We start from the raw sequence: 24,789 nt of genomic DNA on the forward strand, positions 1-24,789 counted from the left end.
CTGAGGATGGAGCCATCTACCCCAACACTTCCTCAAAGATCACAGAAGTCCCCACCTCCACTCGTTTGGACAGGGTGAATCTCCTGTGCCCCCCAGCCCACCTTCCTTTTCAGAGGAGGTCAGCGCCCAGCCAGCCACAGCTTTGTATAGACAGGGAGCTCAGCAAAATACTTTAATACTTAAACTGCCTGTTAACAAATCCATGGAAAGCCTTATCTGAAGGGTGCCTTTTTGCCACCACCATTGATGGCTCTGACTGTGGAGGACCTTCCTGACATCAAACGATCCCAGATGCAGAAGGGCCTTGGGAGCTAGCCCAGTGCTTTGTCTGGGCCTGACATCAAGTTTTCTGTATTTACATCTTTCCCAAAACATGATTTAAAACACATGTCACTGGACACCAGAGCTCTTCTCCAGGGCTGGAGTAGAAAATCACAGCAAAAGAGGGAGATACAGAGCAGCTCAACTTACATTACCTGAGGATATTGATCTGCCTAGCAAGAAGAGGGCAGAATCCACGCATCTCCAATGTTAATTAGACTCATGCTCAAACATCAGTGCTAGTTTTCTTCTGTTAAGGCTTAAGCGGAATGCTTGGTGTCATTGTGAAAGTATAACTAAGTGGAGCATTTTGGGTTAGGGATGGTTGAGGACCATCTCTGCTCATATTCTCTCAATATTCTCATATTGACAGTGCCTTAAAAACATATTCAAATCACTTGCCTCAAACCACACTTATGGTGTGCATGTTTGAAACAAAGGATGAAATAATGTTGACAAACAGTATTATGAAACTGATATAGATTTAATAGTGGCTTAATGAAAGAAATGGGAATATGAAACTCCCTTCTTCTCTAGACAATGTGTGGTGAAATAAGCTGTCCGCAATGGAAGGAAAAAGCTCAAAAAGAAACATTTGGAAACAATACAATGACATATGGTCCCATATGTTGAATCTATAATGCTTCCTAATTCCTTCAGGGTAAAATTCACCCTTCTCCTGAACAAATTCCAAGTAACTGGGATTTGCCTGTGGGGACTGAAGGAAGGAATAAAATCTGCTCTCCATACATAGACAGGAGACATGGCTATGCAGCGGCTTCTCTGCAGCTGCCATTTTACCCCTGGACTGAAGCAGCACCAGTAATGGGTTTTTTGATCCTTTCCTGGGTATTTATAATTGCTGATCCACAGGCTCGCCATCGTCTCTTCTCCCTGGTCAAGTCTGCTCAGGGAATGCATTCCTTGAAGGGTGCTCCACGGTAAAGAGGGCATGTGTTCAGCTTTCTGAATCATGGTAGGACAGCAGAATAGCTAGAGTTCCTTTAAAAGTTTCATATATAGAAAGCAGCATGTTGGTGCTGATAAGGCATGTCCAGGGCTCCAGAGCAATTACATTCTACAGCAGTTTTAGGTAATCCCTTTACAGCCCTTAGTTTTTTGAGACACTTGATTTCCACTCGTAATTCCTGGTCCTATGCAGTTCATCAGTCTGTGGATGAGGGAGTGGGAGAGGAAAAGGCCTGCAAAATCTAGCAACATTTTTTATGCTCTTACATAGCAGATTTTGTAAGTGTGCTGAAGACAAGTGGTCAAACATCTATCCAGCAATGAAAGTGTCTCATATCTGAATGTTCTGAATTAAATTGTGATATAATAATGACTATTGGAATTTTGGCATATTTTGAGCAGCTGCGTTACTTACAGGATCTACTCAAGGCACAGACAACTTCCTAGGTTAACAAATTACTAGAGATACTAAAGTGGCCACAGTTCTGTTGAGTCCTCTCAGCTCTGAAAGCCAGGCTTAGAGTTAAGGTACACACTTGCAGTTTTGATCACTGACCCTTATGGATGTGACATTGCACTGCATACCTCTGCACAGGAAAGGGAAACTTTTCTCACAATCCTTATTCTTACACTCCTTATTGATGAGATGTTCCAAATTTCAGATGCTCCAAAGGTGACATATACTGCTATTTGCCTGGTCATTGAAATGCAGCTCAGTGGCCATTTTATAGGTTAAGCTGCTTTTTAGTTTGCTTATTTATCACCTTCTCTAGTCTGTTTCAGGAACCAGTAATCAGCTGTATTTCTTGATTTAATTTCTTTGTACATTAATAGTTTTGAAATCGTACGTTACCAAAAAGTGATGTATTAGAATCCTTGCTCACATTTTTTAAAATTTATTTTAAATACCATGCCCTCACCAGCCTGTCTGCTAGGAAAACGCATCTTTGCATTTTGTAAATGGCTATATCTAGAGCCCACTAGGATTATCTTTACACATTCAGCCATATTCAGCAGACTATCTCCCCTGCTGCTGATTCTCTTCATTCTGTTTTGACTAGATCATGCAACTGAGCTGGCTGATATATAACTTGTATTTTACCCAGATGTGATGGTAGTAACAGGAATGACCCGTGAACACTGGAGGGAGTAACACTGCACTAACTGGCACCTCCACTGAAAAATGACCTGTCAGATGATGTCTAGATTCTTCAGCCCAGCTGAAGTCCATCAACAGGGAGGGGAATTCAAAAGGTATGCTCATGACTAGCATCAGAGAAAGGTAAAAAAGTGCAGCAGATATGAAATGAGATTAATCAACTCATTAAAAAATTCATTTAGCAGAAATCCTGCTGTGAAATGGGAATAAAGGCAGAAAAGCCTCTGTCCCCAGTTTGGTAGGTCAGGGGAACTAAGGCAATATGCTGAAATCAAACCAAAATTTTTAGTTTTGTTTTTCCTTAGCTGTGATTAAATAAAGCACAGACTCATTATTTCCCGCATTCCTGAAAGGTACCTTCATTCTTTACTATTTATGTCAAAGTTTGCATTAAGAGAAGTTTCTGGGGAACTGGCATTCTTAAGCATTTCATCCTCCACAAATGAATAAACCTAAACATATGCAGTGGCATCTTGCAGTGCCTAGGCACAAGATGAGGAGTCTGAAGAAATTGCAGGATGCTTCTCTGAGCTGTTAGTCTGGAACTTGGCAGCATGCGACACCTGGGAAAGACATCTCCCAGTATCAGACACCAGTTACAACATCCTCTTGCATGTGGCAGGACAGCACCTGAACCTCAGGGGCCTTTCAAAATTTTAAGATTCAAAAACCTCTTTTATGCTTAGAGATTTGTGAAAAGACTCTCACACTATGGGTGGCACACAGTGACTTACAAAGGGTCAGTAATACTCGTATCACACAGAGGTAGCTGTCACAGACTTCTGGAAGCTTGTTTTCTCAAAGGCAGAACAATTCAGATGTGCCTGTACCGAACATCCTGGCTTCAGGAAAGGTGCAAAAATGGCCAATAAAATGATAGTGCATGCAGCAAAAGATCTGGCTGAGTGTGGATAAGATGGTTGTGTTGAGCACTGCTTTGAATGAGTTTTTGTTCTTGAGTATTGAGTTTACTCTGAGATTCTGCTTTGCTACCTTAGCTGCTCAGCTGACTCAGCTCAATAGCGCTGTCCCAATGACACTGATCTACAGCAAGTACTGGAGCCTAGCACACAGACCTCTAAACATGAGGTTTTACACAACCTAGGCTTTCAGAAGGAATTTCTACTACCTAGAGATGCCTATTCAGGCAGAGCTGGGAGCCGTTGGGAGATTAACCTTATTTTACAACCAGATTGGAAACCATAACCCTAAGGAAATACAGGCACAATCTTGGGAAGCAGCACGTTCTCTAGGATGAGCATCTTCTCAATCCAGCTCTACTAATTTGAGTTCAGCTCTAAGTAAAAGCATTCTGGTGGACTTATTTTTCTCCTGGAAGACGGCTATAAAGCTGTCAAACTCTGAGATGAATATGATGGGGATCTGGGCTTCAGATCTCCAATTCCCCCACTAAAACCAGCAAAGGTCTTTTAAGCCCATAGGCAGAAATTAAGAAGTAAGATAGAGGACACGGACAGGGGTTATCCAGACAGTAAATACAAAAGACAAGGAAGGATGTGAAGAAAGTATTTAAGCCCAGAACCACGATAAAATCCTAGAATAAACTTCTGCCCAGTAAATTTCTAGACGGCACTAACCTAACCTTAATGCTGATCCAAGCTGAACTTTATTATCTGATAGATACAGAGCCAACAGTGCATTCTAAACATACCCACACAGGTATGATACACACTATGCTACAGGAATTAAGAGTCTTCTCTCTTTGGGAAATCAGCCTGCCTTGAAGGGTAAAGATAATTATCCCTCTTCCAATCACCACCACTTGCTCTTCCCCCAGCTCTGAAAAGGGCAGTGAAGGCTTTTCCATGGCTACTAGAAACTATTTCAAAAACTAAACCAAGATGGAGCTGAGAAGGAAACGGTATGGGGAGGGAAGGAACGGCAACTCCTGTATATGTATCTCCAAAACTACTCATTGTGTTAGTTATTTGCCTCTCTTTGGTTCTTGCTCTGTAGGTCAAAACGTTTCCCAACACAAACTCTATTTATTTGGTGACTATGACACCTCTATCAGAACACGAATCAGCATCATCAGTGTGTCAGCCCGTGCTGGTGATAAAGAGTGATGCCTGCCAGTCTTCCCCACTATAATGTTTACACTACTTATTCTGTTTTAAAAAAATACGTGAACTTGACACTAGCTGCCTTAGACCATCACCAATACTTGAAAAAGTCATCTGTCTTCTTGTTTGATATTTGGAAATACTTAAAGAGTTTGAGGAAAGTATTTTCATGGAATGTTTGATGTAAAAAAATGCTCCAAGGCAGATAGATTTTTTCAGTTAACATTTCAAAATTGCTTCAAGACTGGATGAAGGATCTGTGAAATACTTCCATGTTTTAATTTTCCAGCTGGAAAATGAAAGTCTATTTAATATTTAAAAGGTCCTTTACAAAATACACAGAACTATTAAAACACTACCTGGGCTATTCTGCAGGAAAGGGCACAGAAACACACTTGCAATACAAGGCCCTGTAGCCACTCAGCAATCAAAACTTTGATGAGCATAACCACATCCTTCCTTCCCAGGGAGGTTGTTCCCCACAGAAAGCACAGAGCCAATGCACTCTCACCAGATATTTGAAATGACAATTGGGGAAAGAAAGCATCAACTCACCCAGGACAAAGCTCAGCTTCTTCTAGATGGACTGGGGCTGGTACTTGTGTGAAATCATCCTTAAACTGACTGTAAAGAAGAGGCACAGTATGCAGTTGCTGCCTCTACCTAATATTTCCTGGAAGAAGACAAGAAGCAGATGGGTCTATATCCCCCACTCATCATCCGGCTGTTTGGCTTTACATACAATGGACTACATTTTTCCCAATCATCAAATTTCCTCTTGCATTGAGAGGGCAGCTCCTGGATAACTTTGGTCCATGTATGTGTGGAACAATTGGTACCTGCTTGATGTGTTGCTGCACCATTTGCTCTAGAATGGAGTAGCAGTTTAAAAGCAGATGGAAGGTTGCAGAAGAATTGTGATTTGTTGATCCACTGACAAAACAACTTTGTCCTGACCACTCTGATCTGGCAGAAGGGAACAGCAGCAACAGTGGAGGTTTATTGAACCTTCAGAAGATTTGCTGTATCGTGATGACTACTTGCTATAGTTACTACAGAAACACACAGGAACCACAGACCTACAGGAAAGAATTAGAGTAGTGCACAAGACTGAGCAAGATACAGCATTTCAGACTCCTCTCCACTCTGGCAGGCTCAGCTGTGTGTCAGACAGCTTTGGTGTATACATACTGTTCAAGGCACAAATGAGGAAAAATCATTACTTCTGTTATTCTCAGGTCTTTTTCAGCCTGCTACAGCAAATGATGCAGTTTATTCTCTCATAAGACTATGAAGTACTAGCAAAACTTTTTAGCTCCCCCTGTTTATTTTTCTCATATTTCAAAGGTAACCCTTCACTGCAAGCTCACTCCTCTGCTAAAAGTGTATCCCCATACTCTGATACTTATAACAAAGACTTAATGGAGAACTGAAGGTCTACAGACTTAAGAGATCATGATGCACTAAACATATTTCACGTGTCTTGCTAAGCCTAATTTGTCTGCATGGAGTGTGAGGCTGACGCTGCACTAAAGCTTCTAGTTCCAGTGCATCCAAAGCCAGTTTTTTGAGTACTTGCTATCCTGCTGGGAGCACACATCCCAAGGCACTTTCACCTATAAATTCCGTAACAGTGAAATACAGAAATCCAGTCTAGCCCAAAGACATGACAAACTTATGACTCATCTTGACCACTCTTGCCTCAAGTTTTCTGTGAAGCTGATGACAACATTTTCTTCACCCACTGTTGCAATCTGCATACAAGAGTTGATAAAAATCTAACAGGGTTCCCACTAATTGGTCTATTTTAGAGACTAGCACTGCTGCAGGCAGGTATGCTTAGGCAAGTTGGATACTATCTGTATTTCAGCTTATTGGATAATGAAAGGGAATTTCCTTGTTAAAAGCTGGTAGTAGTTTTCAGTTTTAGAGTCACCTGAGATGCTTGGACAGACAGGGATACTGCAGTGATCCTGCAAAGTACTATGAAACCAGAATTTGGCCTAGCATATAAACGCAGTCTCACAGTTAGAATCTGTGGCTGAAAACTGTTAATTCTTAAATTCTTTGAATCAGATCTTAACTTTGCAATGACTACTTTTTCATCTGCATGCAAGATTTTAAAAATAGGACTGGTGTTTCCTTTAATTAGTATTTGATACAGTATTAATATTCCTATTTATCTTCTACATGCCATATGGATTAAATTCTCATTACTTTTGATCTTAATACTTTTAAAATATGTAAATCAGCAGACAGACACCCTCTTTAAAGCAGTGTTTGCACACCACATCTATTATTGCCTTGGGCAATTGGAAAATATCTGCATTGCTAAAATTCCAGAATTGTGAGGAAATCTTGAAAAATCAGATATTAAACTGATCAATCTAGACAAATTATATAATGACCAAGTAAACTGCAGTTCTTTAGATTCAGCTGTACCTAAAAATGACATTAAAAGTAGCCAAAGACCACTACAGAACATGTACTTAAAAGGGCTCAACTAAGCTAATGTCTGGAAGAAGAATGTTTTCACAGGTTGAGCTAGTTCCAGATGCAATCAATGCCTTACTTTTTGGAAAAAATTACCTGTAATTTCAGGCATTAAAAATGATTTGTTTTCAAGTTCACAGAAGATACTGTTATCTTAATTAATCTCTTATTTTTCCAACAGTATAGCACACTGCTCACGAAAAGATTTGCATGTATTTCAATTTATCTAAATACTATGGTTGAGCAGAGAGGAGAAACTTATGGGACTCCAATACAAGCAACAGGCAAACAGGATACATGGGACTGACCTCTCAGTTCACTCTGTAAGTAATCTCTGATGACATGGGAAGCATTTGGATTTAGTGTTGAATGAACATGGTTCATGAACTGAAACAAGTCTATCCAATCATTTTACATTTGATCTTCCCATAATATATAATAACATTCTTGTAGCTAGGCCTGTTAAATCTCTCTGCCTACATTATACTGCTGAAGTGTATGCCTGAGAGCTTTCAGAAGAAATTAAGAAAATACAGCTGTGAAAAACAGGGCTGAGTCCTGCCATGCTCTGATGGAGAGGTGGAGGGAGGACACTGCAGCTGCAACCACACTGCATGCCCCAGAGCATGTGAGCATGGGTTATCCATTCACTGCCTTTCAGCCCTGGAAAATCTGTATTTGTTGAGAAATGCCACATGAAAAACTAATGTTCTAATGTTGAAAAAATAAATAATAAATTGCTCTTCAGTATCAGAAAAGGCATTTTCAGGGAAATTGGGCACTGCTGGGCCAATTTAGTCCCTCTTATTTTTATTTTTTCTGATCTCATCTAAAACCCACTCAGTCTATGGGACCTTCTTCATTGTATTGACTAAGCTCTGTATATGGGCCAGCAGCTTGACAGTGTGATGTACTTCTGGCACTTTGCCTTTATTTTGATTATCTTAGGAACCTACAGGACTAAATACTGGTGTTTATTCAAATGTCACCCAAAAGCAAAGAGCACTACTCCTTTAATTTAATCATGAGGCCATGTTTGGCAGGGTTTATACCAAAGGAAAACCTAAACCTGAGCTCTTTAAACCTATGCTACAATGGTTGTATATAAATCAAGACTTCCCTGGGTGCACACCAAGCAGAAGGTCCACAGCCTGCTTCCTGAGAAAGCAATGAAAATTTCCTAAGTGGAAGAAACAGAAATTTGGCCTTTGCTCTGAACAACAGTTTAGTTTAAGGCCTAGTCTGCATTAGCAAATGCTATCAATGCATTTATTTCTTACCATCATCTGGGTTGATAAAAGTCCTCAGAGCTAGAAATATTACTTTTCCTTTTTTTTTACCAGAACAATTCATTCCATCTGGTAAACTGCTTTAAGAACTGCTTCAAGATGCCTTTCCAGCAAGGAGGTTTGCTGGCATACATCTGCAGTACAGTTACATTTTCAAATCCTACAGATTTCAGAATCCTACAGATACAGCCTAACTGGCCAGTTCTGTGCATGGTAGTTTCTCCAGTGAGGAGACTACTAACTCTGCTGAATTAAAGCAGACTTTTTTTCAGATGTCCTCCTGCATAAGACTACACTAAAAATACAACATTTGTTTCACAGAAATCTGCAGGCTATAGTCTCACACATACACCAAAAAGAAGGCACATTGGTGTCTTTAAACTTCCAGGAGTCTGACAAGCACCACAAATATGATTCTGAAATTCCTATGCAACAAAATTAAAATGTTTTCTCCAAGTTATTTGCAAAGGCATCATTAGTAGGGTATTAGTGATCTAAACCGTAATTGTACATCCACAGCTATACTTAGAATAACTAGGTGACAAAATGTCTTAGAAGTAATTTAAATGTCCCCTTTAAGTGTCTCCATGACATTGTAGGGCACAATGCAACACTTAGTTACTGCAGCTTAAATGCTTTATGTACTTACATCACAATTATTGTTCATTACTGTTTCACAACGCATATATATTACCTCCATCTTAAACATGAAACATATGAAGTAGGAAACTCTGTTCACAGCCATGCAGTTGCCTACATTGTGCAACCCAATTTACTTTTCAAGTTGTACTATAAACTTCTAATTCTAGGCAGTCATTTAGAATCCACATTTCCATCTTTTTTTTTCACATTGAATGGTCTTATTTAGGTAATGATTATTATGGACTTTAAACAAGATGTGTGGATAACCACTGCTGTACCCTGAAGTATTGGACCCTTCATCATCAGCCTCTGCCTCTGACTGCAGCATTTGTTATATGGAGGAGGAGGAGATGTTGCATACAAGCCTACGGAACTCTGTTAATAAATCAAGGATCTCTTGGCTACTGAACTCACAGCTCTGTTCTCTAGTTAGTTCACAAGTATTTCATATCAAAGGGATGCAAATGCGAAGGTTTAGAAATAAAGGAGTAGCTTTCCAATTTGAGGCTAAATAAAAAGCCTGACAAGCAATACCATTAATAATCTGTATCACTTCTACCCAGTCTCCCTGAAACTTAAGCACAATACTCCACAGTGGGACTCCACTTTCGCCTCCTCTGCTCCAGGTAGGAGACTTACTTTGTTCAATGATATATAGCACCTACAGAAACCGTACCCAAGTATTTCATGAAAGTGACCCATTGAAATAAATTCAACCAGCTATCACAAGCAAAACTTTGCCTCACCTTCCATTTTTTTTCATCATTCATCAGTAGGATGTGAAACCTCCTGCCTCCTTCCCTGCAATCCCACTATACACAGCACATTCATGTGAAAATAATCTTGGACTATCCTACTGGAAACAGCTTCATAAGCACCTCTGCAAGTATGAGCTGAACTCTGTAGGCTTCGCATGATGATGGAGTCACATTGAACAGGTGGGGGGCTGCAACCTACTCCAAACTCCCATGGCTGGTCCGTTCTCTTGGTAGACAAGTGCTGAAGCCAACTACTTCCCGATCTCCTCTGAGACATTATATACCCACCCTGAAGCAGGTAACGGTACAGCAACAAAATGTAGACTATTTTGATGGGCCACACAAGAGAAAGGACAGTTCTCAAAAGCTCTCACCCTCCTGACCCAGCAACACAGGCCGCACATTCACATGAGAATAAAGCACAATCAGGGCATCATATTAACAAAGTCTATTGTTTTCAAACAGCTAAACTGTTTTAGATTAGTGATGACTTCTTTTCCGGTGTCCTAGTAAAAAGGGGGCCTTGTTTCAGTTCTAGATCACTCCTGGCAAGTCAGCTGGGAACATGCAGAACACAATGTACACCAGATTCCAGCGCACTGCTGCCTTCCTGCTCTGAGGTTTGTCATCAGCTTACATGAAAACAGGCATAGGCCCATCCCAGCAAAACTTGTTTTGCTCAGTTTGTTTTTGTTTCAAAAGGTCCTTCAGGGGAAAGAATCTGGTCAAAAATCCAGCCACAATTCAAATTGTTTATATAAAACACACTTGGGGCTTCAATCTGTGGGAGCAATATTTTTAAATGTTTGTGTTTTTTGTTTCTGATTTGTTGTTCTTACTCAATGTTTTGATGTTGGTATGAATAAAGCCAGACAAAACCCCAAGCATTAGTTTAACAAATGTAAGCCAGATACAATGGACTAGATTTACAGACCAGCCATGCTTATTCATGGTGTAGCATAAGGATGCATGACAAAGTTGAACATAATAGGCCCAATTTACAGTTGCCCTGAGGCCTCTTCAGAGAACACCCCTAGCACAGAAGGCCTGTTTGCTGCATGCAGTGCCAGCTCTGTGTCTTTGTTCCTACTTCTCCCAGGATAGGAATCATTCTAAGGCAGGGCAGCACAAACCTGAACAAAAGCCACTTGGATAAAAGGCTGCAGTCCTTGAGGAAAAAAACACCCCTCTCTCTTCTCCCACGTCCTCTCCTTTTTCCTGGTTTCAGTTACGGATGTTGAACTGGAGAAACCTCTGCAGATACGGGAACATCTTCCCCTGCTACACCTTCTCAGAGGTTACGAGAGACATTTGCACCAACCCAGCACCTGTAATCTTCCAGTTAGCTTGCAAAGGAAATGGTGGACACAACCTCTTTTACAGTTAGATTCAGCTCTCCAACAGATCATATGTACCAGGGATAATTTTCAGAACTCAGCTACCTCTTGAACATCAAACTTGGTAGCCAAGTTTCCAAGGCAAAATTTGAAACACTCACCAGGAAATGACAGTCATTTAGGGAGTTACTGAATGCTTTGGAAACTGTAGTTCTGTTTTTTTCCACCCAAAAATGACTTTTGGAAACTCTTAACAAGCTGATCCAAAATTCTACTGACAATGCATCCTGTAATGTTTGTCTATTACTTTGCTGGTAGTAATGTTCCTCCAGTCAAACCAAGTTTACATGTGGTTACTTTTCAGTAAAAATTCAGTATTTCCATGTTAGGGAACCCTTGAATCTTTCTTTGGCTCAGTTTTACCCTTCTCATCACTTTTTCAAGCATGCTGTTCTGAGTTTGGCTATTTCTGACTACAGTAAATGGAACTGCAAATTTGAAGGCAGCCAGTGATGTTCTTATTGCTGAGAATTCTTATTTGAAGAATGTATTTGACAATACTGAGGGAACATGCATGTCATCTGCCACTTCTTTTATTTTTTAACAGAGCATAAGAAAAATCACAAATATATGGTTTCTTCCAAAGTCTTACTGTATTATTTCTTCATTAGCTACAGGCTTTAACCAAAGACCAATCTAGGACACACTTCCTCTTTCAGCAACAAGGGATAAAAGATCTTGATAACCCACTGATAAAGGCTGACCTTAAACATTGATCTTAAATTCTCTGCCAACTCAAAAAATAAATCTGGCCCTGGTTCTCGGAAGCAACTATCAATTCAAAAGCTGTTTGTTCTAAAGAATCATGTCCAGAAAGGAAGGCACACCTTGTTCTGCTTCAGATGACCCTGCATAGTCATAGAACTTCAAGAAGAGATAACCAGCCACACCACAAGAAACTCTAGAAGAGCGTGAGCTTGACTTAGAACTCTTGCCAAAATTCCAGTACATTTGGAAAATTAGATAAATGCAGAAAGTCATAGGCTAATGAATTCAGGCCTGACTCTAAATACCCCTGAATTAAAAAATGTTAAACTCTTGCTTAGGTCAAACATTGAAAAAGGAGATGGACACAAACACAGGAATAAAAATAAACATTAGTAAATAAAACTGAAAAATTCTTCAGTCCTTTTCTGCAAAGACAAAAACGGCCTGAAAGCTAAGGTTGACTCAATTAAAACCGAACTATTTAATTTATGCTTTCAATGACCCTCATATAACCCACAAAGAAAATTATGGTGGAACTTAACCCAATGTGCATTAGCAGTTTAAAAGTGATTTATTTAGGTCTTGTTGAGATCATCAACGTTTTTACAAGTGTAACTTCGAAAAGGTAGGGAGTACTATAGTTCTATGGCTGCACTGCATGAGACAGTGAAATACACAGTGTAAAACTGTAAGTGCTAGAAGTCCAGTGGGGGTAATCTCAATTCCTCTTGTCTCAGTTAACTTCTGCAATGTTGCTCTAAAGCTGAGTGAACTGCTTAACTGATTGTGATATTTGGAGTCTTGTGTTCTACCTTGTCTCTTCTCCTGATGTGACATTATGTACGGACATATTTTGCTCTCTTTTCTTTTTGTTTGTTTTGGACAGCCTCCAGAATTCATAAATAAGAAATAAAAAAGGACCACTGAAGAAAAGGTTGTATTACACAAGGGAAAATTTCTCTTATTTCATCTGGTCTGTTCTTTATCTTCAAAGATTTTGGACCAATTAATGCTCCACCCTTTCAGAGACACACACTTCCTAAGCATAATGAAAAACTATGTTACAAATAATTATGTAAAATGTTGCAAACTAATGATGCATTGATATGGGCACTACTGCAAAGGAAACTGTTCGTTAAGCATTACCCTTCAAAAAGATTTTGCCTTTCAAAACAGAGCATGACATATACCTCTCCTACAGCAATAAAGTGATCTACTTATTTCAAATGTTCTAAAGCTAGAATTAAACTTTTCCCTGAAAAACTTCAGCAACCAGATATGAGAAAAGCAATGCTACAGAAAGCAGTAGTACATTTCACTGACAAGGCTACCAAACATTCTGTTACTATTGAAACTAAACTCTTTGTTTTTTCCCCCACTACTTTTTCTTCTCATCCTCTTCTTTGTCCTTTCACTATCTATCCTACTTCTCTGCATGGATTTTTTTCTTTGATGGTATATTCCTTCTCCACTCCACTTTTGGCTTGTTTTTTACTCAGTGTTGTCTGCTCATGTCCCTTTTCCTATATGTGAAGTTCTGCATGGTTTCATCTGTCATGGACAGTGTCTTCTGCTCTACTGATATACTCTGTCTAAGAAAAGGTTAGGTTGGTTCTTCTTTCCCTTTTTCCTACGTGCCCTTTCCCTCACACACCCCACCCCACCCCCTCTTTATTTTTGGAAACAGGCAGTTAGAAGGAAGCCAAAGAAGTCAATTGCCCATCCTTGCGAGTCACACCACAAACCACTACAATTCTACTAACAAGTTATAGGATTTAAGCTACAAAGTGACTAGTACTTACTGCTTCTCTGACTGTGCACATTTATATTTTGGGTGGGAAGAGAAGAAGGAGTTTTGTGAATTAACAGTGATTTTCTTCAATGTGTGTCAATGATTAACGTGCTGTGTGGTACTGCCATGTAGGCAATCTTTGAATTAAAAACTGTAAGGCTGCAAGTTGCTTATGATGATGAAATATGATAATAAAAATCCTGCTTCATCTGCAGTGCCCTGAGATATGTCTGCCTGTGGCTGTGATGACTATGTTCTTCTCAGTGAATGTTTTAAAACAGACTACAGTTTGCAAATAAAAATATCTAATCTACTCAAGTAAAATTTCATTTTTCTAAAGCAGTTAAGCTCCTTTGGATATGAGGCCGAGGAATTCACCCTTCTTGGGCCCTAAATCAATGATAAAAAGGCACAAAGAACGAGCATTGATGCAGAAGGCAGAAAACTGATATATACTACAGACTCGACTTAACAGCTGTTCTGAATACCATTGCAAGGGGCAGACCCTTATGAGGAGATTAAGAGCAGTACTACTTCCAATTTATCAGTTTCTTACGAATGAAAAACTAATTGGAAGCACATGGACAACAACAGATGAAAGAAATTGATATCACTTTGTCTCAGTGTGACAAGCAAAATATGAGAGGTGAGCCCAAAATGGAATCTTATACCTGTGCCCTTTCGGGACGTTACAGGAGACAGGATGCAGATCTGAACTTCATATATATTCACCTGTTTCTGAAACCAAATCAAAGATCTTTGTCACACAAATATCCCTTTTACCAATTTTATCTATAGCAGCTGGTTGCTCCGAATTTTTAAAACTACACCCATATATGCTGCTACTCAAACCAGCTCACTTTTTTTCAGAGCTGCAGCAAACTTTTTTTGGTTTTTGCACATAAGCCTTTTAAAATCCATGAGCTTACTGTTATCCGTTTGATAGTCATGCTTTTTATCATAACTAAGAATATGCAGTAAAGAACAGCATTAAAAGAATGTAGAAAAAACAATTGCACCACTTTGCTGGAGGGCATTTGTGTTTTTTGCAAATCCCAATACTACAAAAAGAGGCTGGAACAAAGTAGTATTTTTTTCCTTACTTTTGTGTGTGCATGAGCAAACATAAGCACACTGGTGAGAGGTAGTCCCAAGAATAGCACTACACTCACAAAGCCACAGACAAAGAACTAAAGACATACTTCCTAGCCTATAAAGAAAAAAGCTAGCTGCAGCTGAAGGTAAAGGGCTGGTATAGCTCTCCAACCTAAATACCAGGCAATCACACATACTCTCTGTATTGGATTCCTAACAAAATGTAAGAGTCGGATGAGGAAGGTGACCGAGTCTTCTATGGGTATTCTTGACGCTGTTCAGCTTGTTAGCTATGTCTGCTTTCTCCCTATTAGACTTAGCCTGGCTGCTCAGGCAGACCAACATGGCAAGCAAAAGGTGTTACCTAATAATTAGATAGTTGTGTTTCCTCCCTTCTTACACTGTTCATTGTTTATGTTTCTACATAAAACATGGATTTGTACCAGGCAGGAAAAACCTTAAAGACAAAGAATGGGTACTAAGATACTTTAGGAAAAGAAACATTAGAATTCATAAAACTGTTCTTTCATATACATTGTGTTGTGGCTAAGAAACACTTTTTTTTCTGCCTGAGCACACATAGAAAAGGATCTTTCTCCCATTGGCAGCAATAGCAATACTTATTTTGGTATTCTTATCTTCCATTGGGGGAGAGGTGTTATAAGCAGGGAAGGTGGGAGTGTGGCATTATTTTTCTGGTGTACTGCCATGTCAGCTAACGCATGAGCACAACCGGCTCCTAATAATTCTCTCCATAAGCAAGGAAGATCCTCAAGAAAGATTGTCCTTGCCTGGGGACAGAAATGAGCTCTGCAAGCTCATAATTGCTGCTACAAGCTAGTATTTGCTATTGCTGTATTCAACTTAACCGTTATAATCAGCTGAGGTTATCCATGAGAGAACTAAAATATAAAATACTTCTAGTGAGCAGAGAAAAGTAATGACAGACAGTAGAGGAATACAATCATTGTCATTAGCAGAGCTCATGAATAACTGATACAAGATAATTTCTTTCCACCTAAATACTTCACAACCAGTTCATGATTTACTGAATAAAATACTATTTATCAAACTGTATCTATGAGTAGCTTGTAGTGTCTAGATCTTCACATATGTGGTTGCAAATATTTTGCCCTGAGTATCTATCCTTTACTTGTCAGAGACATTACTTTTCTTTATTCACATTGATCAGCCATGCAAATTATATACCGTGGTTTGGGTTTCTCTTAATCTGTATATGATTTTTGGCAGTTAATCACAATTCACCAGAACAATTACCCAAACTAGAATACAGAAAAAATCTGAACACATGCAAAGTATATAAGATTTTGAAATCTAAACTTTTTTAGGAATTAATTTTTTATGGTACTTTCTGAGCTATCTCAGGTCTCATGTATTGTTCTGTCACCATCACATTAATTATGTTACTGCTCTTACCATCATGTTTTCTCTTCGTAATATCTGTGAGGAACTGTAAAAATGCAAATAATTCAGGAAAACATACAGTGTCTTCTAGAAAGATCTGAAATCCAACTATTACTACTTAGCTGTGGGCAATTCAGCAGAGTGAATTCACATTTTTAAATATCAGCAAAGAACGAGAAATTATTTGGTAACATACAGCTAGCAGATGAAATCATAACTCTAGAAAAGCCAATAATAACCATTTTAGCCTTTTTCTTACAAAATAACCTGAAGTAAAAACAGGGTTTTTTTTACCTCAAGTTTTCTAATAGTGGGGGAAAGTTAAAAAATTCTGAATTGTCTCTTTCTTTGCAAAACGCAAAATATAATTTGTGAAAATATTATTATAGTTATTCTCTTAGGAGAGAACTTTGTGTGTACTCTCAAAGCTCTATACCTACCATACTTTGTCCTAACAAAGTTTACTTAGATAAAATGGTGTGTTTTTTTAGAAACAGAGGAGTACTGAATTAGGAACCATGCTATTTGTCCGTGTAGATAAGTCATCTGAGATATGCTGCTGGTTCAGAGCACTAGTAACTGTGGCAAAATCATAAAAATGAGTCCAGTAGAGAATATTTTGAGAGATTTCAGGCAATAACAACAGAACAGTAAAGTATTGCATAATAAAAAGCTTAACTACCAACAAAGAAATGGCAAAAAGAAGTGCTCAGGCAAACCTGTATATCACGATAGAAAACCTGTATGCCATAAAAGAAAAAGCAGGTGAACTGCAGCTTGGATCAGAAACACAGTGCTAGACATTACATGTTAAGAGAAGAAACTGAACCCTTAGTAAAATTTGGGGGTTTTGACAAGCATTATTGTGTATATATTATTAATTTATTAAATCTCTCATATTTCTTACTATTATTTTTCATTACTTCAATGAGAGAGATTTGCAGTCTCTTATTGCAATGCAGCCATTATGGGCTGAATTTTAACTTGTTTTACATAGAACAAGTACTGAGCTGTCTCTGGAGAACTTTATTGCATTTTATCTGTGCAGTTTACTTGCATTTTATTTTATCTCTCACCTTTGATACTAATCAGTCAAGGCGGCAGGTCAAATCTTTTTGCATTGAAAACAATCACAATAACCAATCCAGAAGTAAACCAGACTATAATGAAATTCACTGCCTAGGGCTAAACACACAGCTAACATGTGTTTAACAAATCAAAGCTTGTATTTATCACTTGTCACTGTTTGTGTCTTTGTCTGTTGGAAGGGAAAAAACAATTAAGAAGCTGAGCAGTAAAGAAAAACTTAAGAACAGTCCAATTTCTTTTCAGATTTGTTGGTCTGTTACTTTGGCAAAATGCAGTCTGAAAATCATGCCACCACAGAGTAGTAAAACATTTAAAAGAAAGCGTCTGTGGGTGATCCAGTTCAGAATACAAACATCAGCAGCAGAAGTCTCAAGTGAAAACTTCATAGAAGGCTGAGAGAAGTTCAACTGACTTCACTTATGTTTGCAGTCAGATTTGCTGAATCCACACTGGAACTACATGGTAAAATACAGAACCGAGGTATCATGTTTCTCACTCTAATGGTTAGTAAAGGTAACAGGCTCCTACCCAGCACAAATCCAGAAAGCAGAAACTCAGGCTTCTGATGGGATGGGAGGCAATGGTCCCTCCTGGGGCCTCCTGCAGGGTCCCACCATGGGCAATGCAATGCACAGTAACAGGCTTACTTGCACCAACAAAATCCATCTGCATAAATATGCAGCCTCACAACCCTGGAAAGGTGATTACCCTTTCTTATAATAATATAATCAATAATAATGATTGCTTTGAGATGTAGCTTTCTTTTCAGCTTATTTTCTCAAGAGACATCCTAAAAAATATCTTCTTCCTATGATTTCTACTTATACATTTGTAAGGTAAAATGAATCATTTGGAAACACCATTTCTGTTTACTAAGGCCAAAGTCCAGCATTTATCCCAGGTGTGAAGAGGTCAGTAATCCCACACTAACTCTTTTAAAGAAAAAACAAAAAGCAGCTACTTTTTCTCCTGCTCATGCTCAGTCAGATTTTGGCTCAAAAGCCACAGAACACTACTGTAGCAGGATCCTTCCAATGGAAATTCATTACCCAGCATATCACATCAGCAACTCCTCTGCCTGAGGCTTCAACTGCAACATGGCTAATAGTAATCCATAGAATCATAGAATCATTTAGGTTGGAAAAGACCTTTGACATCATCAAGTCCAACCGTTAACCCAGGACTGCCAAGTCCACCACTAAACCATGTCACTAAGCACCACATCTACAATGTTTTTTAAATACCTCCAGGGATGGTGATTCCACCACCTCCCTGGGAAAACTGTTCCAATGCTTCACCACCCTTCCAGTGAAAGAATTTTTCCTAATATCCAATCTAAACCTCCCTTGGTGTAACCTGAGGCTGTTTCCTCTTGTCTTGTTACTTCTTATCTGGGAGAAGAGACCTTCCCCCACCTGCCTACAGCCTCCTTCCAGGCAGTTGTAGAGAGTGGTAAGTTGTCCCCCTGAGCCACCTCCTCTCCAGGCTAAGCATCCCCATTTCCCTCACCTGCCTCTCACAAGACTTGTGCTCCAGCCCCTTCACCAGCTTCGCTGCCTGTCTCTGGACACGCTCCAGCACCTCCATGTCTTTCTTGTAGTGAGGGGGCCCAAGACTGAACACACGGTATTTGAGGTGCAGCCTCGTTAGTGCCAAGTACAGGGGGACAATCACTGCCCTTGTCCCAGTGGCCACATTGTTTTGGATACAAGCCAGGATGCTCTTGGCCTTCTTGGCCACCTGGGCACACTGCTGGCTCATGTTCAGCTGATTTTCAACCAGCACCCTCAGGGTCCTCCAACACCAGGCAGCTTTCCAGCTGCTCTTCCCCAGGCCTGTAGCACTGCGTGGGGTTGTTGTGACCCAAGTGCAGGACCCAACACTTCTCCCTGTTGTAACTGATACAATTGGCCTCAGCCCATTGGTCCAGCCTGTCCAGATCCCTCTGCAGAGCCTCTTGCCCTCAAGCAGACCAACACTCCCCCCTTACCTGGTGTTGTCTGCAAACTGACTGAGAGTGCACTCGATCCCCTTGTCCAGATCATCGATAAAGCTATTAAACAGGACTGGCCCCATGCTGAGCCCTGGGGAACACCACCAGGTGTAACTCCATTCACCACCACTCTGTGGGCTTGGCCAGCCAGCCAGCTTTTAATCCAGCATAGAGTACACCCGTCCAAGTCGCGAGCAGCCAGTGCCTCCAGGAGAATGCTGTGGGAGATGGTGTCAAAGGCTTTGCTAAGGTTCTGAGGGACAATGCCCACAGCTTTTCCCTCATCCACTAGGTGGGTCATCTTGTCATAGAAGGACATGTGGTAAGCCAAGCAGGACCTGCCTTTCATAACCCCATGCTGGCTGGGCCTGATGCCCTGGTTGTCCTGCACATGCCGCGTGATGGCACTCAGGATGATCTGCTCCATAACTTTCCCCAGCACCGAGGTCAGGCTGACAGGCCTGGAGCTCCCCGGATCCTCCCTCCTGTGCTACACTGCGGTACGTAGTAGGAGAATACTGTGGAGACCTTGTAGGCCTCACACATAGCTACAGCACGCTCAGTACAAACAGATCATACCACGTAACACTGCCTTGGCCTTTTCATTGGTTCCTGTAACATTCAGACTGTCCCATGATCATGGATTTTATTTGCATTTTATCTGCAAAAGAATGACCAACTCAAACCTGACCCATTAAAAAACCCCAACAAACAAACAAAATACAAACAACCAAATCCTCTGCCCCAAAAACTCCTAAAGCCCAGGAATTTTTTCATGTCAATTTTTTGTAACCAAGAGACCCGATTCTGCTCAGTCAATGACTCTACTGACTACAGTCAAGTTTTTAATGATTTACGTTCCTCCAATGTAAAATTAGTCTCAGTGGGGGGCTTAAAGATGATGAAACAAATCTCCTGATTAAACAACCCAAAATAATTCTAAATAGATTACAAATTTTTTCACTTAAAATCCTGAATGATAGGAATCTGAAATTAATAGCATCCATGTGTCAGTATCATCCCATCTGCCAATGACAGCTAGCTGAAAGTCCAGGCAGCATTTCACACTGCGTTACGTAGCAGCAGTTTCATTCTTCATTGAGAAAGGAAGGTTTGCTATAATGGAATCAAACAGGAAGCTGAGTTACACAGAGAGAAAGTGCTGAATGCTCTGGACTGACACCTCTCTCACGTGCAGAAAATGAAGCGGCATCTTTGGTTACAAGGCATCCAGTTCTTGATACCACATCTTGTGTGAGATACTGCCCATCCTTTACCATTATACTGATCAGTTATGCTGGGATATTGACTTTCTGTGAATCAAAGGATAACAGGTGTCCCCGTTTCCAAATTGCTAATGATTATTGCTTTGCCATAGCTGTTATCTTTTTTAAAACAATGTAAAAATATAAATTAAATGAGATCAGAGTTTAAATTATGCTACGATTTTAAACTACCACATAAACTAAGATGGTTCCCTGTATTTAAGCATCTTTTGCTTGCAAGTGCAAGACATCAAATCAAGACGGCACTCCAGGGCTGAGATTGAGGTGGCTTTAAATAATTTCAACAAAGTCTGACTCAAAGAAAACTCCACTCTGAAGCAAAGATGAATCACCCCTAAGTGTATTCTCTGGTGGCTTATTGGGTATTTTAACATGATTATGGTCGTGATAGAATTGAAGTCGGATCACTTCCTTAAAACTGAAGTTAAGCTCTAACAATTAAGGAAGTTATTATTCTAAATTTCCTGTTTAGGGTGATAAGCCTGTAAATATCATCTGTGTGATGACAACCACAGAATAACTTTTTGGGAATAATGTCTCCCATGCCCACAATGTCCCTTACTAAAACTTGTCCACAGTACTGTCTGAGGTGGGTAGCAGCCTTCCTTCCCATCAAACAATTACACATTTCATTATCTACTTGCCTTCCATCAGTGTGAAAAACAGTGATCACCTTCACATGTTTCTCCAAACCCAACACAGCTACATTGACCAAATAAAGTATTTATAATTGGTTTACCAAAGGAAGAGAAAAATGAGCAACATAAAAATAAAAATTCATATTACAAGGAAAACATTCACAATGTGTCACTGACTAGTGGGAGTCCAGCCTGAAACACACCAGGCCCTAATTTCCACTAGTTTTGAGAATACAAAAGATTAAGGCATCTAAAATCAAAGGTTATACTGGAAATGCCCTACTGACTTTTACAACTATAGTACAAGTTTTACCACCTCAGCCTCAGATTGTGGCTACAGACACTGCATAATTGCATAATTCTGGATCTCTTGGAACCCTAGCAAATTTCTTCACGTCTCAGAAAGTTTTGACATTGCAGGCAACAGCGTGAGGTGCAAGGTGTAAACTGAACATCATCAGAAGACATATATTAATTCTTCCACAAGAGAACATCCATGGCCAGAGACTCTTCATGTACTTTCTCACTTGTTCCAAATGTCTGTGCTAGCATTAAGAATTATGTCATCCACTGGTCAACACAGAGATGCTATTGGCTTTCCTTTTACAAGCATTTTTCCTTTGCATCTCAGAAAATCTGTCATATTTACTTTTGAGGCAAAGTTACATTGGGCAATTCCCTACGAAGCACTCACTTCTCATTAATAATTTCAAACAGTCTCACTATTTATCTTGTTTAAGGACATACCACTACTTGGCCTCTGGAGATTATATTTATACTATTTTGATTCTTTCCATACTACTTTATTGTGACTAGAATAATTAACTTCTGCCTTAATTGTTACTATTGACTGGACTACTCTCTGCTCAGGCAGCGTGTCACAGCAGAGAGTGAAGGAATCCTTGGCTTTGCTACTAGTCCTGCCCCAGCACTCTGGCAGAGCCCAGGGGAATGCCTGGGCAGTGTAGAGCCAGCCCCTGTGACTATGCAACCATAGTGCATGCATGCACTTAACTTGCGCTGCATGCAGTTTGGCCATACTGCTCAGTCTTACCATGACACTGTGTAAAGGCTTTTGAAGTGAAAAAGAGGCTTTTGTTTCTGCATTAATTACAGAGTACAGTCTTTGCAGGATCTTTGTGGAAATTTCCTGGACTATTTTGCCTTTGCCAATCTACTACTGAGAATGGGCAGCTTGTGCTATTAGACAGCTGGATAACAAGATGTGAGTGAATAGTCTGCTTGATTTATACAAAAATATGTAAACTTCTATCAACCATTTTTTCCCCTTTGTGTTCTGTCTCACCTTGACTACACTAGAGCCTCACCTACCGAGGCCTCGAGACAAATAAGCAGCCTGTCCTCTTTGCTTAAGCCTGGATACAGACTCCCTTCAGCAAACACCAACACTGCTTCATAACTGGGTCATAAACCAGTGTGGAAACCTGTCACATTCCCTTCCCCATTGGCCTCTGTGTTCCAGGTTCACAGCACTACCATCAGGTGACAGACTAGTTTTGCCTGCAATGTAACTTAAAGAGAATTCAAAATCAATCTACAGTATTTCAGAATGATGTTTCACTATGAAAAATAAGTCTTCACATTGTTTGGACCACCTAGTGGACAGCTTTTTTTGTGTGAATAACAGCTTACGTAGTAGTATAGCCCTACATTACAAAACAAGTGTTCTTATTCAAAAAAGATATTTGCTATTTCACTCACAATATCCTCTTCTTAAAAGTATACTTCACACAATAAGGCTGAATATAGATTGAACAGTGTGTGAAAGCATCTGAATTTTGGAATGCAAGCCATTCTTTTAAAAGCACCCAAGGAAGTTACTGTTCTTCAGCAGTAATAGTTACTCACTGAAGTGTGATTTCTATGATCATCTATCTTAGTATCTTCATGTTTAACTATGAAATTCCTTACTTCTCCATATTTCAGGCTTATCATTTAGACATATATGTTTGTTAAATAGTTCAGATCAATGTTGCATTCATCTCTTCTTCAAATTCTATTCTTCTATCACTTGACATTTTGTGAAGTTTCTCTAATTACTGGGTAATGGCTCTGAATCACATGCTTGCTAAGGGTGTAATTCTGCCAGTTTTACTCTCTCTACTTGTTTTACTGTAGACACAATGTCTTTGATTTCAAGGAGACTAGTTGCAGGGTACCATACACCATGCAGGGAGAGTAAGGATGACAGATTCAGGCCCTGACTGCTTTCCTCAAGAGGATTTGCTGCAATGAAGATATTTCTGTTTGGCACATTTATCATTTAACATGTAATAATTTAAGATAGTAATGTACACATTCCCTGCAGTCCCACACAAAGGACTTAACCCCATATGGACAGAAATGCATGAAGAGAGAAAGAATGGATTTCTCAACCTGCTGTGTTTACATACTACTCTGTTTTTAGCATGGAAAGCACATTAAGCCTGTGGAGAAGATTAAAAACATTGCATTATTTCCTGTAACAGAAGGGTCTCCCTATAAATACCTATCTTCATACCTTTAAATTGTAAATTGTTTAACTGAGCTCTGTAAAGTTGAAACACAAATTGCAGGATTAGGGCTCAAGTATTCAGATAAGTATTTGTAGACTTACAAGATGACATGTGTCCCATTAAATATATAAACAGAAATGTTAATGCATGGCACAAAATTATAAACAACTAATTTTCAGTAATAACCTGGAAATTAATGTATTATCATTTATGTTTTGGCTGTCATTACAGATAGCACATTATCAACCTACTTCATCTTAAACCGTGGAAGGTATTCTATGATCCAGTATTAAAGTCTGTATTCACAGATTTGCAAGGATGCAATGACTACAATTACAGAGAAAAGTATTCTGAGAGGTAATGATTTCCTGGAATATCCAAAGATAAACCCATTAAAACTAAACAAATATCATAATGTTTTACTTCAAGTTTTTAAACTGCTACTGACCATGGCAAAAATAATGTATCAGCAAATAAAACCCCATATTGTATAGACTGCAAAAATACTGCACATTTTCCTGCATTGCTGACTGAACCAGTGTGTGTGAACAAAACAGTTGTCTTTCATTCTGCCAAACATGAGAGATTTCATCACCATCTTCCACTTTTGAGACTAGAAGGCAAAGGAAAGGTGAAGCTCTTGGAAGTCAATTTGATTTCATTAAAAGGGTATTGAGATTATTAACAACATTTTAATATAAATCGTATTTTAAAAATCTTTATAGTACTGCCTCTGTAATTCAGGTATTCAAGGGATTTTTTTATATTTCCAGGTTCAAAATGTGTAGAAGAAAGTTAGTTCCTTTATATTTCCTGCCTTCTAAGGGATTGTTAAAAAGACTTTACCAACATATAAAGCAAGTTACAGGATGACAACATATAGCTTATAAATAGTAAACAAAAGATCTCTGTTATTTACTATATTTCTTACCTTCTTTTTTATGGGATCTCAAAGGACTTGACAACTGATGGTCTGCAACTGACTGGGATTGGCTAATTGATTGTGAATCATTCATTTCGAACGAATGTTTTCGAATAAATGGAGAAGCAGAAATCTCATCCGAATCCTTTTGGAATAAAGAACGTTGGTTTAGGCACATAAGAAATGTATTGATTCCACTCTGCCATGAAAACT

At 39.4% G+C, this 24,789-nt stretch overlaps 1 protein-coding gene across 9 annotated transcripts in view; it reads right to left on the minus strand.

The window, feature by feature from the left end:
* UBR3 (ubiquitin protein ligase E3 component n-recognin 3) overlaps positions 1–24,789 on the minus strand; it is a 333,487-nt gene that overhangs the window by 19,017 nt on the left and 289,681 nt on the right. For all 9 annotated transcript variants that reach the window (XM_080398882.1, XM_080398880.1, XM_080398881.1 and 6 more), the window contains one exon: positions 24,586–24,721. In XM_080398882.1, the coding sequence (XP_080255008.1) occupies positions 24,586–24,721 (136 nt within the window). The remainder of the gene's footprint in view (positions 1–24,585; positions 24,722–24,789) is intronic.

This window comes from Falco punctatus, assembly GCF_963210335.1.
Source record: "Falco punctatus genome assembly, chromosome: 8".
NCBI classification, from domain to species: domain Eukaryota; kingdom Metazoa; phylum Chordata; class Aves; order Falconiformes; family Falconidae; genus Falco; species Falco punctatus.